This window comes from Antechinus flavipes, chromosome 1 (assembly GCF_016432865.1).
Source record: "Antechinus flavipes isolate AdamAnt ecotype Samford, QLD, Australia chromosome 1, AdamAnt_v2, whole genome shotgun sequence".
NCBI classification, from domain to species: domain Eukaryota; kingdom Metazoa; phylum Chordata; class Mammalia; order Dasyuromorphia; family Dasyuridae; genus Antechinus; species Antechinus flavipes.
The window spans coordinates 225,396,721-225,411,186 of record NC_067398.1 but is presented as its reverse complement, the minus strand read 5'-3'; the positions used below and the strand labels follow the sequence as shown (position 1 = coordinate 225,411,186).

The 14,466-nt window shown below is 35.6% G+C and overlaps 1 protein-coding gene across 1 annotated transcript in view; it reads right to left on the bottom strand.

Moving 5' to 3' along the window:
- Positions 1-1,147: 1,147 nt before the first annotated feature.
- FBP1 (fructose-bisphosphatase 1) overlaps positions 1,148-14,466 on the bottom strand; it is a 32,410-nt gene continuing 19,091 nt past the window's right edge. The window contains exons 3-7 of the mRNA XM_051996930.1: positions 11,791-11,883; positions 8,035-8,175; positions 5,196-5,333; positions 3,737-3,856; positions 1,148-1,609 (exon numbers count right to left, since the gene is read on the bottom strand). Coding sequence (XP_051852890.1) covers positions 1,415-1,609; positions 3,737-3,856; positions 5,196-5,333; positions 8,035-8,175; positions 11,791-11,883 — 687 coding nt within the window. The 3' untranslated portion in view covers positions 1,148-1,414. The remainder of the gene's footprint in view (positions 1,610-3,736; positions 3,857-5,195; positions 5,334-8,034; positions 8,176-11,790; positions 11,884-14,466) is intronic.

The following is a 14,466-nucleotide window of genomic DNA, read 5'->3' as shown; positions in this document are numbered from 1 at the left end:
ATAAGTACCAGTTACTACAGGTTCAAAGATTTGAAGAGAAAAAACAAAAGACTTCCTCTCACAAAAACTGGGGAGATTCTGTTCTTATTTTAAAGTATAAGCAAATTAATAATAGCTAGCACTTACCCACACATATATAAGCATGTTTATATAGTGCATATATGTATTTATAAAGTATATTAGGTTCACACAGAGCTTTATGTATATGAATATATGTAAACATATAATATACTAATTATATATTAATATAATACAGCATATGTGTATATATATATGTATATATATATATACATATATATATACACATATGCTGTATTATATTAATATATATATACATATATATATACACTCATTTGATCTCTTAACCTGAAGCCTTTACAAACTCACTCCCTCTACCAGCACCTGTCTCCTTCCCTCACTGTTGTTAATGCTTTCACCTTTGTTTTATGTATATTATACTTAGCATGGCAAAGTGGTAGAAGGCTAACCTGGAGTTCAAATTCTCCCTCTGATCCTAATACCCTTACGACTATGGGCTCCTCACAGCCTCTCAGTTCCTCAGGCTATTCCCCAAATAGTAGAGAGAGGTCTATGCTAGTTGGCTGTAGGGAGTTTTCTTAAGAGGACAAATAAAATCACAGGTCCCAGAATGGGGGGGAAGTTAATCTTTACATTAATTAATCACCTGTGTGCCAGGTGCCAGGTCTATGTGAATTAAGTAGTAGTTATTAACAATTCCAGATGTGAGAAAAACATTTGATTGTATCTAAGTTGCATTTTTTCTTTAAAACTTAAATTAGAGCATCACTTTAGATAGGGTATTTTAAGATTACTAAGTGTCATACTTCTTAAAATTTAATAGTCAGAAATTTATAAAGAAAAATCAAAATTGAGTAAAATCACACTCTTGTTTCTATGTCCAAGCTAAACACATTTATGGGAAAACTTTCTCCTTGATTAAAATGCTATAACAAACATTTTCTACTATCTATCTTATAAGTATAGTGCCTAGTAAGAAACAGAAATAGATATCTCAGTCTTATGAGTTAAAATTTATGAAGTGGTGGGTGAGAGATGTCACAAACACAAATAACTATTGGATATGAGAGAACAAAATTATAAGATTCAACACAAATCAATGATGCTATTTTTTTTAAAGGAATGGCAATTTTATTTTCTCTTTTGGTTCCCTGCCTCTCAAAAAATCTTTCCCATTTGTGGCGCGATAGAAACTACATTTTGGTTAGGGTGCCCAAAGCACCATACAATATTTTGTGTATATCAAAAGAATTGTGGGAAATAAAAATGTGTTTTGGTATTGGTCTGCCATGGAAGTTTATCAGTTCACAGAGTGACCTTTGATCTTTGGCTCTATTCTTTTTGGTGTCTTGGCCTGAGTAGGAAGATGAGATCTTCACTTGGCACAATGGCACTTCTTGTAAATCTCTAAGAATTCATTCACATCATCAGGGGACCCCAGAATCACTGGTGCTCTCTCATGGATGTCAGTGGGAACAATATCCAGCACAGCTTTATTTCCTGTGGTAGCCAGTCCTCCAGCTTTTTCCATGACAAAGGCCATCGGATTACACTCATACAGGAGTCTCAGCTAGAAAATAAAAGTCAGGAAACAATGTGGTTCACAGCTTAAATGGTGGAAGGAAACCAGGTCAAAGAGGATGATTCCTATAAAGTAATTTAGGTAAGCAGGACTTGAATTTGCATCCAAATTTAGTGCTCTTTGCACTATGACAAACACATCCAGGAGCCAGCTCACACCTCCAGGGAGTTGATTGTTAAATTTTCAGTGTGAATATTTAAACCTATGAAATCATCAATTCACAGAATCAGGCTTGATATATTGTTTTGGTCTTTGTTCTCAAGCTTAAGAAAGTTTTGGAGAAATGATGGAGAAAATGTTAATTGTACAGATTAAGTTTAATAATATGAGGACAAAAGAAAGTAAATAGTACTTTAAAAGGGAAACAATTCTTCATTACCCCATTTAGAATAAAGTAGAAAAATGTACATATAAGAAATCATATTCAATAGCTGAGAAAAACCCAAACATGAGTCATGTAATATTAGGTTGGTATTGTCAATAATTGTATGATATCTAAGAGACAAGTTTCACAACAGATCCCTATCTTCCTTACAAGAATGAAGTTTCCCACAAGCTAATAGGCCATTAGGTGTCTATCTCTATAAAACTATTTTAAAACAATCAAATAGAAAATGGAACAGTGTAAAGACCCAGATTTGTAGTCAAAAGGTCCTGGGTTCAAGTCATGTAGATGAGATGAAGTTAGTTTTGGGGGTTCCCTTTTAGGGAACCAAAATATAATGTTTAGGTTTTAGGGTTCCCTTTTGTAGGGAACCAAATGATAAGGTCTAGATTTAGGGAACCAATGTGAGATTGAGGTTTCTGGTGGTCAAGGAGTTAAATGATAAGGTCTAGTGGCAAGTTCAGGGTTCAAGGAACCAAATAGTAAGGTTTGGCTCTCCTGTACCTTCTTGGGATTCGGTGCAAGAGTAGGGAGTTTTGGGGAACCCCTTCTAGAGGCACAGGGATTCTCTGTAAAGGAATTTACAGACCCGAAAACCTAGGTTTATTATAGGGATTGGGAAGTAAGGTTAGAAATCTTGACAGAGAACCATAAAGTCTCATTAGGGAAATAGGTGAGGGTAAAGAAAGGATAACACTGGAAAAGAATATTATTCCAGTGGGCAGAGGCTTCCTTGGCATGGCATGGCATAGCATGGTATGTTTGGAACCTCTGCAAAGAGAGGATTTTAGATGGGCTTTTATAATAGGAGCTTTGGCTACAAGCTGAGGGGGGCTCATGGGTGGAGTCCCCAGATTGGCTCATCTACAAGCTGGGTTTCAGCTTGAGATGGAATTTGAATAGAATTGAATGACTTTCTTTAATTCAATAGGACTGAATCAGGACTGAACCAATCCCACCTAGAAAACAGAATGAAACTGTCTTGTTTCCCTCAGGCGGGGTCCCTCACTGAGGCAGAGTTGAAGATTTTCTCCTTCAAGGATTTTCAGAGTTTCAGGGTCCCTTCTTCATTGTCTCTGGCAAATAATTGTTGTGTAACCTCTGACCACTTGTTTAAACCAGGTAATTCTTTAAGAGTACAAATTATAAACTATTTGGTTATCTGCATTTGTAGAAAGAGTTTGCCACACTGGAAATTCTGTGCAGTGACAAAATCAAAGGATCATAGACATAGAAGTGATTTCCACAGGTCACTTAGTTCACACTCTAACCCTACTCCAACTTTTGATTTCAAGTATTTTGTCTAGATGAATTTCAGTCACATTGGAATCTTTGTGATCCCACTGGGGTTTTCTTGGCAGAAATACTGTGGTTGGCCATTTCCTTCTTCAGCTCATTTTACAGATGAGGAAACTGAAGTAAACAGGGTTAACTGACTTGCCCAGATCACATAGCTAGTAAGTATCTTAAGGTGGAATTTGAACTCAGGTTTTTCTGGCTCCAGGCCTGGCACTCTATCTTCTATGTCATTTAGAGGCTTCTTTAAGTATAATTAACTTTAAATCAAAGAATATGCCTTAGTACTTCTCCACCATTCTTTAGCAACCTTGGGGCTTGGAGGGTGAGGTTGGGGGATGGGGAAAGCTGCTTTCCTCATACTTAATTTAAACTGCCTTGTCCTGCAAAGTGAACCCACTTCCTTAGTCCAATCCTCAAGGAGGAGTGTTTACCTTTCCTTTAGGGCTCTTTTTGTTGGCTGGATACAAAAAGATTCCTCCATACACCAGTGTTCGGTGCACATCTGCCACCATGGAGCCCACATATCTTGCGCCATAAGGAGCTGTGTTATCCTGCCAATTTCAAGATAATTAGTAACTGGGACTGAGAACAGGGAGAAAAAATAACACTAGTTCATAGATACCTACATGCCTATAAAGAAAAGATTTAAAAAACAGATTTCCCCCCACTTCCAACCATATTCACAGCCACATTTTAAAAGAGGGAGGGGTGGAAGGAAAAGGAATAGAAGGAAGAATGAGAAGATTGTTAAATAAAGCAACTGGGATGGATGCCATCAAGAATAAATGATCCTGGAGGCTTTAACTCCACAGAGTGGCCCATATGAAATCATAACCCCTTGTATTCTCTGAGCTCATAGGTCCCTGAACTGAAAGTGGTTTATGACCAATTAACTCATTAATTTTGCAAGAGGTGGCTACTTTTATTATCCAATTTCCTCTTGCTTTTACCTCCCCCATTCCTCCCCTGAGCAAAAATTCTGATGGCAGTGCCAGGAACTCAATCTTTGGATTCCCAAGGGCCAGAATGTGTTATTTTTCAGGTTTCTTCTCCTTACTCTAATTTCACAACACAATTCTCTTGTGATTAATTAATAAAAGTCACTCAATGATTGTGGTTGATTCTATGAAGATTCAGAGTAGTTATTCAATTTTCAGATGTACACTTGTATGTATGTATATATGCATGCATGTATATATGTGTGTGTATATACACACACACACATACATTTACATGTGTAGACATATGAATCTCTTTTTAAAATTGTTTTTATTTATTTTTTGTTGTTGTTGTTGTAGTTTTTTTTCCCTGAGGCATTTGGGGTTAAGTGACTTGCCCTGGGTCACACAGCTAGGAAGTGTTAAGTGTCTGAGGTCAGTTTTCAAATCAGGTCCTCCTGACTTCAAGGCTGGTGCTCTACCTTCTGCACCACCTAACTGCCCTTCTCCCCCCACATATACACTTTTTTTTTAAACAAGACAAATCAGGAAAGAACAGATGTCTACAGTTTTTGTAACAGACCAGCATAAAGCAAATATCCTGGTCTTCTTTTGCCAACATCAGTCCTTATACACTTGGATGGGTGTTTTAATCGATTTGCTCTCCTTTGAAAAAAATTTTAAATAATAAAAATGGTTTCCTTTGTAATCCCATGTATTTTATTTTATGCATTTGAAAACATAATTCTGAGAAGAGGTTCATAGGCTTCATTAATTAGATTGCTTAAGGAATCCATCACCCAAAAAAGGTTAAGAATCCCTGTCTTAGAATGACACTTTCCTCACTCCTATAATAAAGCCCTTTTTGACACCATCCATGAGATATATTCTACCTGTGCAGTGTGCTTTATTTATGTGTATCACAGAGACAATACTACACATATGTGCTTACCTGGGGAAATTTCTTCTTCTGGATATATTCTGTGATTGCAGGATCAAAATCCCTGGCATAGCCCTCATTAAGACTGTAGATATTACCTTTCTTCTTTATCTTCACATCCTTTTCAACCAAAATGAATTCCCCAATAGCCTTTAAAAAAATTGGGAAATCTTTAAATATGTAAATATGAGCAAATAACCTAGTGTTACCCCTTAGTCATGATGTGACATGACTCTGGAAACCGTGCAAGATATGTGGTACACCAAGCAGGGCATAGCTTATGGAGTTAAATACTTCAAAAGGAATTAGGGAAAAGGGTCACACATTCCCCACCTGTGCTTTGATAAGTATTAAGCCAAATTTTTCTTGTGTTGGGAAACTCTGCCACCAAAAACATAAAAGACAGCACCTCCCCCTACCCTACCATGTTTCACATGGGACACTTAACTGTTGTCCTTCATAAAGAGTCAAAGATCACTAGAGAGTCTGGGACTTATATAAAGACACCTAATCCCATGTGAGCAGTAGGATATAGCACACAAGGATGGAAAAAGAAAGTATTCATGACAAATTAAGCTAATATGTAGGAAATAAAATTTTCATAATGCAAAACAGTCACATGCAGACAAGTCAAATTTTCTGGATGCAGGAGAAGCAGCTACTTAGTCAATGAAACTATATACAGCATTTGACCATTGCATCTCAGGGCTCAGGTAGCAAACTTTATCTTCATGCTACAAAGGCAGAGATAACTAATGTGAAAGCTTTTTTGACTATAAAAGCATTAAGAAAATGTAAAATATTGCTGCTACTGTTGCGACATGCTTAAACACCAGGTCAGGAGAAAAGTATTTAATTTCCATATATTTATATACACAGATACTGTCTTCCCCTATAGAGTGCAAGTTACAGGAGGGCAGGGACTGTTTGAGTTTTTGATAGATAGTAAGAAATTCTTACTAAATGCTTATTGGTTGATAAAAAGATTTTTATAATAATAAATATTAATTATGTGTTTTGAGGACTACAAAACCTACTAAGTGCTAGGGAAAATACAAAGTTTAAATACTACAGTCCCTGCCCTCACAGAATAGGAATAAGCAGGCCACAGGCACTAATTTATTATTTATATTAGAAAGGTTTTAATCAGATTGAATAATAGCAGCCAAAAAACAAACACTCTAGTACTACATTAAATTTGCATGTATCTTTTAAAATATGTAGTGCTTGTTAGGTCTCAGGAGGATAAATGAAGAATCAAATATAAGAAAACTTACACCATTAGATATCCTTTTGTAATCTGGAAAGAAGAATAGGTTTATTTTTTTTTTTCATCTGAAGTTACTCAAATATAATATAAACTTAGGACTGACTATTCTGAAGTGTCCATCTATTTAATCTCAGTAAATCTTAACCTTGAAGAGTATGTAGCAAGTAATAAATTGAATAACAAGATTAATTACTTCAGAAAGAGGTGCTTTGGCCATGGGTTTAGTTCTTTAATAGAAATAGGAATGCTGGTTCTGCCACCACAGAATCCTGATTTTCTAAATCAAGTCCATCTATATGGTTATCAAATGTATGAAATACAGGTCTATCATACAGATGCTTTACTTGGCCCCAGAAAACAGAAACAGGAGCAATAGGAAGAAGATGCAAAGAGATGGATAGAGGTACCATAGAAGGAAAAAGTTTCCAAGAATCAAAAGTGCAATGGGCTGCTCTAGTAGTGAGCTCCTCCTCACTGAATATCTTCAATAGCTGGATGTGCACTTGGTTATGTTTTAGAAGGGATCATAAGATCATAAATTTAGAGCTGGAAGGAACCTTGCTGACCATTGAGACTACCCTATCATTCATATCCTGGTAGAGTTTGGTCTAGATGGCCTCTGACATCCTTAGCAGCTTTCAAATTTTGTGATTTAGAGAAAAAATGGTGAACATACAACTGTGTTCTTATTTATAATATTTTTGAATTACCCTAGATGCTATTAACCTTTCAAGTCCAGAATTATTAAATTCAGTATTTTTCAATCAAAAAATGGTTATTATGTAAATGCTATGTAAAATGCTTACTGTTATTTCATTAATTCTATATGAGAGGATTTTATATTTATATATTCTGTACATACAAAATTATGGCAGGAGAAACTTTTAGAAATATTTTATGTTTTTAAACTAAATAGCTGAATGTAAAACAATTCATTTAACAGTCTAAAGATGATCTATAAAATAAAATCATAGCAGTGAAAATTTTTCATGGTAACTTGGGAACCTTACATTTAACCTCTAAATTTTTGGAGAAATAAGCGATTAGCAGTAATCTTAGATAATCTATAAATCTTGTTTTTCTCCACAAGGTTGGAAGGGAAATGTTCCCATGCGTATTTTATTTCTTTGTGTTCTATATCAGTAAAACTCTTCGTGTTAACAGAAAGCACTGGGAGAAGCCTAGAAATTCACCTGCTTCCACCTGGAACTACAGAAGTAATCTTTTGAAGGACATGATGCAGAACTCTGAAGAACTTTGAGATGAAAAAATATCATATTTTCTTTAACATAGTTCATGTAATATTCTTTACTTAAAAAAAAAAAAAAAAAAAAAAAACAGCATATCCAGATTGCTTGCTATCTTGAGGAAGAAGAAGGAAGAGAGGGAAAGAAAAATTTGGAACTCAAAAGCTTATGTAAATAAGTGTCATAATTGAAAGAAATAAAATACTATTAAGTGAAAAAAAATAGTATATCATTCTCTTTTTTCTCTTCAATTTCCCTAATCTTCCTTTAACCTCCCCACATTTGTCTGCTAATATTTTGCCTCTTTTAAAAAATCACCCTTAAGAATTCTTACCGGGTCCAGCATAAAGCAGTTGACTCCACATGCCATAGCCAGCACCAACATTGTGGCACTGCCATAAAGTGCATATCCGGCAGCCACTAGATTCCTGCCAGGCTGCAAGGCATCCTTTTCAGAAGGCTCAGAAGCTGAAGTCTAGAATGAAAAAAAAAAAAAGGAAAACTTTTTTTTTTTAACCTTCCATTATTAACAGAATGCATGATGATACTATAATCCTAATGTAATGAGACATCTCTCTTTAATAGCTTTACTTCATGCATTAGGTAGTTTCCTGATTCTATTACTGCAGTAGCCTTCCCACCAGATGCCTAGTTTCCTGTATCTGGAGCACTCTTTCCAAACAAGATCCTGCTCTAATTTTATTAATCAGATTTTCTCTTGCTTCTCCATTACTACTTCAAATATAAGCATACACAAACACTCTCTTTAGCAATAGCTCCCTGAATATTCCAATTATATTATTATCTTCTTCCAGATCTTCCACTATTCGACCTCATCTTTACTTAAACAAATTAAGACAGGGTCAAAAGAAGTATGTCTGCCAGGGAAATCGAATATGTGGAGAATATTCCTAGGGGATAGAGCTATGTATATAAAGGACTCCAGGAAGTCAATGAACGTGAACTTTCCTCTATCTCCATCTCAAATTATAGTATTCAGAGGAGATGAATAGCAATCAGTTATCTTTTACTGATGCTTCTGTGGCAGGGGCAATCAAAGAACAAGACTCTAATTTGCTAAGCTGAGTGAACTTTCCATACAGCAGGGCATATGTTCTGGTTTCTTGTTGACACATGTAGCTTACTGAGAAGAGAGGGAATTGCTTGCTGGTTTCCAATAACTAGGGTATCTCTGGAGATGGCTGTCAGTTGTGAGGTCTTAATTGGGCTGTAAGAAACAATGCTGCCCTTTTCTTTTAGACCTTCCCTCCTGCTATGTGTGTTTTCTCTCTTTTGAATTTCTAGCAAAAAACTCCATCACCCCTGACAATGACAATGTTGCCTTACAGCATAAGCACATAGCATTGGAAGATGCACTTGATTAAGCAGATCTGAGATTGAATCTTATGTCCCTGGCTGCTTTCTTCTGCTTCGTTCCTTCCCTGAGCACAGGTCAGCTACTAGTGATCCAGAACACTGGCTGTTAAAAGCCTTGGGGGCTACCATATGAATTCAAGAGTTTCTGAACTCCTGAGTTAGATACTGGCTGACAGAGGAAGATTTTTGTAACAGCATTGTTCTCAGAGGAGAGCACCAAGGTCACCATATAGATGGAGGACCAAAGAAATCCAGGCCCTGACTGGCCAGGAAATCTAGACCTTGTGAGTTGTGCAGACCAAGTCCATGGTGAATATGAAATATCTGTTCTGTAGATAAAGAGATAGAAAACAAAAGAGATATGAATAGAGATAGATAGAAATAGAGAGAGAGAGACAATCATATACCTGAAGCACACATCATACACTGAGTAGCTACTTTTCTAAAAAGGATCCTATTGATTCAGTTTTGAGAAGATGATAGATATGAACCATACCTAATCTATTTTTTAGAGATTTCTATGGAGTTACTCCAGGTATGGAGGGATGAAAAGAAGAAAGGAGGAAGAGGAGAAGGAAGAGAGACAGAAATACAGAAACCTAATCCTGATCTCCCTTTTTAGGGATCAAGCCTGCACCTTGGTCCACAAAAGCCTAGAGGCTCTAGAAGGGACTTCTTACACTAAGAGATGTATTTCTTATATGTTTAAAAGAACCACACATATTTAACCTATATCAAATTACTTGCTGTCTTAGGGAAGGGGGAGGTATGAGAGGGAAGGGAGAAAAATTTGTACAAAAGGCTTACAAGAATGAATGTGGAAAACTCTCTTTACATGTAGTTGGAAAAACAAAATCTATAGAAGAAAAATATGTTAAAAGATGTATTTCTCTAGTATGGCAGAAACTAGGCATGGATCCACACTTAACACCATATACCAAGATAAGGTCAAAATGGGTTCATGATCTAGACATAAAGAATGAGATTATAAATAAATTAGATAGAATATAGGATAGTTTACCTCTCAGACCTGTGGAGGAGGAAAGAATTTGTGACCAAAGAAGAACTCTAGTTCTTCTTTGTGATCATTATTGATCACAAAATAGATAATTTTGATTATATTAAGTTTAAAAGTTTTTGTACAAACAAAACTAATACAGACAAGATTAGAAGGGAAGCAATAAACTGGAAAAACATTTTTACATTCAAAGGTTCTGATAAAGGCCTCATTTCCAAAATATAGAGCAAATTGATTTAAATTTATAAGAAATCAAGCCATTCTCTAAATGATAAAAGGCCAAAGGATATGAACAGACATTTCTCAGATGAAGAAATTGAAACTATTTGTAGTCATATGAAAAGATGCTCCAAATCACTATTGACCAGAGAAATGCAAATTAAGACAACTCTGAGATACCACTACACACCTCTCAGATTGGCTAAGATGACAGGAAAAGATAATGACGAATGTTGTAGGGGATGTGGGAAAACTCGGACACTGATACATTGTTGGTGGACCTATGAATGGATCTAACCATTCTGGAGAGCAATTTAGAACTATGCTCAAAAAGTTATCAAACTGTGCATACCCTTTGACCCAGCAGTGTTACCACTGGACTTATTTGTGACAGCCCTCTTTGTAGTGGTCAGAAACTGGAAACTGAGTGGATGCCCACTGGAGAATGGCTGAATAAATTGTGGTATATGAATATTATGGAATATTATTGTTCGGTAAGAAATGACCCACAGGATGATTTCAGAGAGGCCTGGAGAGACTTACACGAACTCATGCTGAGTGAAATTAGCAGAACCAGGAGATCATTATACTCAGTAACAACAAAATTATACGATGATCATTTCTGATGGACGTGGCCCTCTTCAACAATGAGATGATTTAAACCAGTTCCAATTGTTTAATAATGAAGAAAATCAGCTATACCCAGAGAGAGAACTATGGGAAATAAGTGTGAACCATAACATAGCATTTTCACTCTTTCTGTTATTGTTTGCTTACATTTTTGTTTTCCTTGTCAGGTTTTTTTTCTTTCTTTCTAGATCTGATTTTTCTTGTGCAGCAAGATAACTGTATAAATAACATATATTGGATTTAACATATACACTGCCATCTAGGGAGTGGAGGAAAGGAGAGGAAAAGTTGGAACAGAAGATTTTGCAAGGGTTGATGTTGAAAAATTATCCATGCATATGTTTTGTAAATCAAAAGCTATTAAAAAAAAAAAAAAAAGAGCAAGGTGATCAAGCTAGTTCCAATGTACTTGTGATGGAGAGTCATCTGCATCCAGAAAGAGGACTATAGGAACCGAGTATGGATCACCACCTTTTTTGTTGTTTGTTTGGTTTTTGTTTGCTTTTTAATATTTTTTTTTCTTTTTGATCTGATTTTTCTGGTGCAGCATGAGAATTGTGGAAATATGTGTAGAAGAACTGCACAAATTTAACGTGGGGGGAGAGGAGAAAAAAATTTGGAACACAAGGTTTTTCAAGGATGAATGTTTAAAATTATCTATGAATGTATTTTGAAAATAAAAAGCTATTAATTTTTTTAAAAAATCATGTTCTCTACAACATATTTTTTTTCTGCTATAATACAGTGGATAAAGTGATACTCAATGAAGCCCACTCATGGAAACAGAGGTTCCTAGACTTGAATCTTTTGCTGATCCAAAAAAAAAAATGAAGCATTACATTTTACCTTTCTATAGATGGCAAAAATAGTTCCAATGGATGCAAGGCAGTCAATGTTAGAAGAACCATCTAGAGGATCAAAACAGACCACATATTTACCCTGAAAATTAAAGGAGAGAGTGATCAGGTTTTATTTTGAATACACATGTTATAGTAAGTAGAGTCAGATTCAGATAAGAGAACCCTAGATAAGAGAATAAGGTAAGAAAGTATCATTAAGGATAACAAAAATTCACATGCAATGAATGCAATTATACTTAAAGACAGTGGTGATATAATGGATTCAATGTTGGATTTGTAATTAGACTTTTTTTTTTTTTCAAATTACAGCTCTGCCATTTAGTTGGACTTCAGTTTTTTCAACTGTCAAATAAGAGGGGTGGATTACATAAGATCTAAGGTCTCTTTCTGATTTAAATGTTTTGATTATTTTAACCTGAGTTTAAATCCTGATTCTGCTACTTGCTACTGGTATATTTTAAACAAGTCACCTCCCAGAACATCAATTTTCTCATCCAAAAAGTTAAGAATACAGGGTTGTTCTTGCAGCCCTCAAGTTCTTTACTCTATTACAGTGGTGTGAAACTCAAATAACCATCACTAATCCACATAAGGATTCCTTTGACTGCATAATGACTTAGTTTTAAAATGTAATGTTATTTATGTTTTAATTGTTTTTAAAAATTTGTTTGTTTGTTTCCCTGCTGGGTCTTGCAATGAATACAGAACTAGCCTTGGAGTCAGAAAAAATTGAGGTCAAATTTGGCTTCAGACACTTACTAGTTGGGTAAGCCTGGACAAGTCATTTAACTGCAATTGCCTCCAAAAACATTTCCCAAATACATTTTAATGTGATTACTCTGAAGTTCTTTGGGCTGATCCTGGGAGTGGGCCTCGTGTTTGAGACTTCTGGTTTATAGAATTCTCTCTTTTTTTTTTTTTAAATTTAATTTATTCCTTTCAGTTACATTTTAAGTTACAGCCTGTCTCCACTCCTCTCTTCACCCTTGCACTAAAGAAGGCCACCATTTGCTACAGCTTGATAAATGTATATAAAACCACACTATGAATACTTCTATTTATCAGTTTTTTCTCTGAAGACATATATCACCTTTCTTAATAGGTCCTGTTTAATTGATTTGAGTATTTATAATACTCTGAATAACTTGTTCACAGTTATTCTTCAAACAATACTGGTATTACTATTTACAACATCCTCTTTGTTCTCACTTCACTTTTTATTATTCTATATAAGTTTTTTGATGTTTTTTTTCTAAAATCAACCAGTTCATCATTTCTTACAAGACATAATATTTCATCACAATACATATGACAGTATGTCTAGCTATTCCCCAACTGATGGCCAACCCTTCAATTTTCAGTTCTTCACCACCACAAAGAGAGCTACTATAAATATTTTAGGATTCTTTTCCTTTTTCCCTGGTCACATTGGGAAACAGACCTAATAGTGGTATTGCTGGGTAAAAAGGTATATACTCTTTGGGCATAATTCCAAATTGTTCTCTAAAATGGTTGGATTTCTTCATAATTCTACCAGCAGTGTAATTAATGTTCCAATTTTTCCACATCCCCTTCAAGATTCGTCATTTTCCACTTCTATCATTTTAGGCAATTTGAGAGATGTGAGATACGTGTTAATTTCCATTTTTCTATTCAATAGTGATCTAGAACATTTTTTCCACATACTATAGTTTCAATTTCTTCACCAAAAAAACCTCTTTTTCATATCCTTTGATCATTTAATTGAGGAATGATTCTACAGAACTCTTATTAATTTGTCAATTAGATTTGCCTGATGAGATATTTTGGATCATGGCCCTATCATCTAATGTAATAACTATCACTCCCAGCTTTGCACCATCTACAAATATTTGCCATCTACTTGACAATCTTTCCATTTGTGCATCTTTTCTCAGTCATCATTAAACAGAATCAGCATAAGTCTGTAAAATTTGGGCTAGGTCCCTAGAGGACCTCAGGATCAGTCAGAGTCAGGATAAATTAAAGTCCTTAGTCTATAGGGGGAGAAGTAAAGGAGTCAGGCAAGCTGCCACATGGCTTGCCAAAGAGGTAACCTGGATTCTGGAGTCTATAGTCTCCAGCCTCTCTCCTCCTTGTCCTGCTGCCAAGTGACCCTGGCTTCCCTCCCTCCACCCTCCAATCTTTGCCCACGATTACCTCACCACCAAATATTCAGCAAGCCCCAATTATGAGGAGAGCCATTATCTAAATATATGTTTATAGAGCTATTATCTCCTATCAAATAGGTAATCAGCCTTAAGTGCTCTGCAGTCTGATTCAAGCACACCTTTTCAGAGTTTCAGCACTCTATATAAGTCTAAGCATAGATCTCTGGAATCCTCCAGTGGAAATCTCCTTCCAATTTTATATCAAACTATTCAAGACAATCTCAGTGTAGCCACTCAACCATTTCTAAAATCCCCTAACTTCTCCTATCATCTAACCTAGACTTCTTCTATCAAGGGAAAGATAGTAAGTTTTGTTTAATACTCTTCTGCTATCTATTTAGAGAACACCTACAGCTTTCCTTGCTTTCCTTTCATTCTAGTAATGAATGAAAATGAGATTAAGGTGGCCAGACTTGGTTTTGATAAAGAAAAGTAGCTCATTTTCATTGCTTTCTTTTGTAGATTAACCCCTT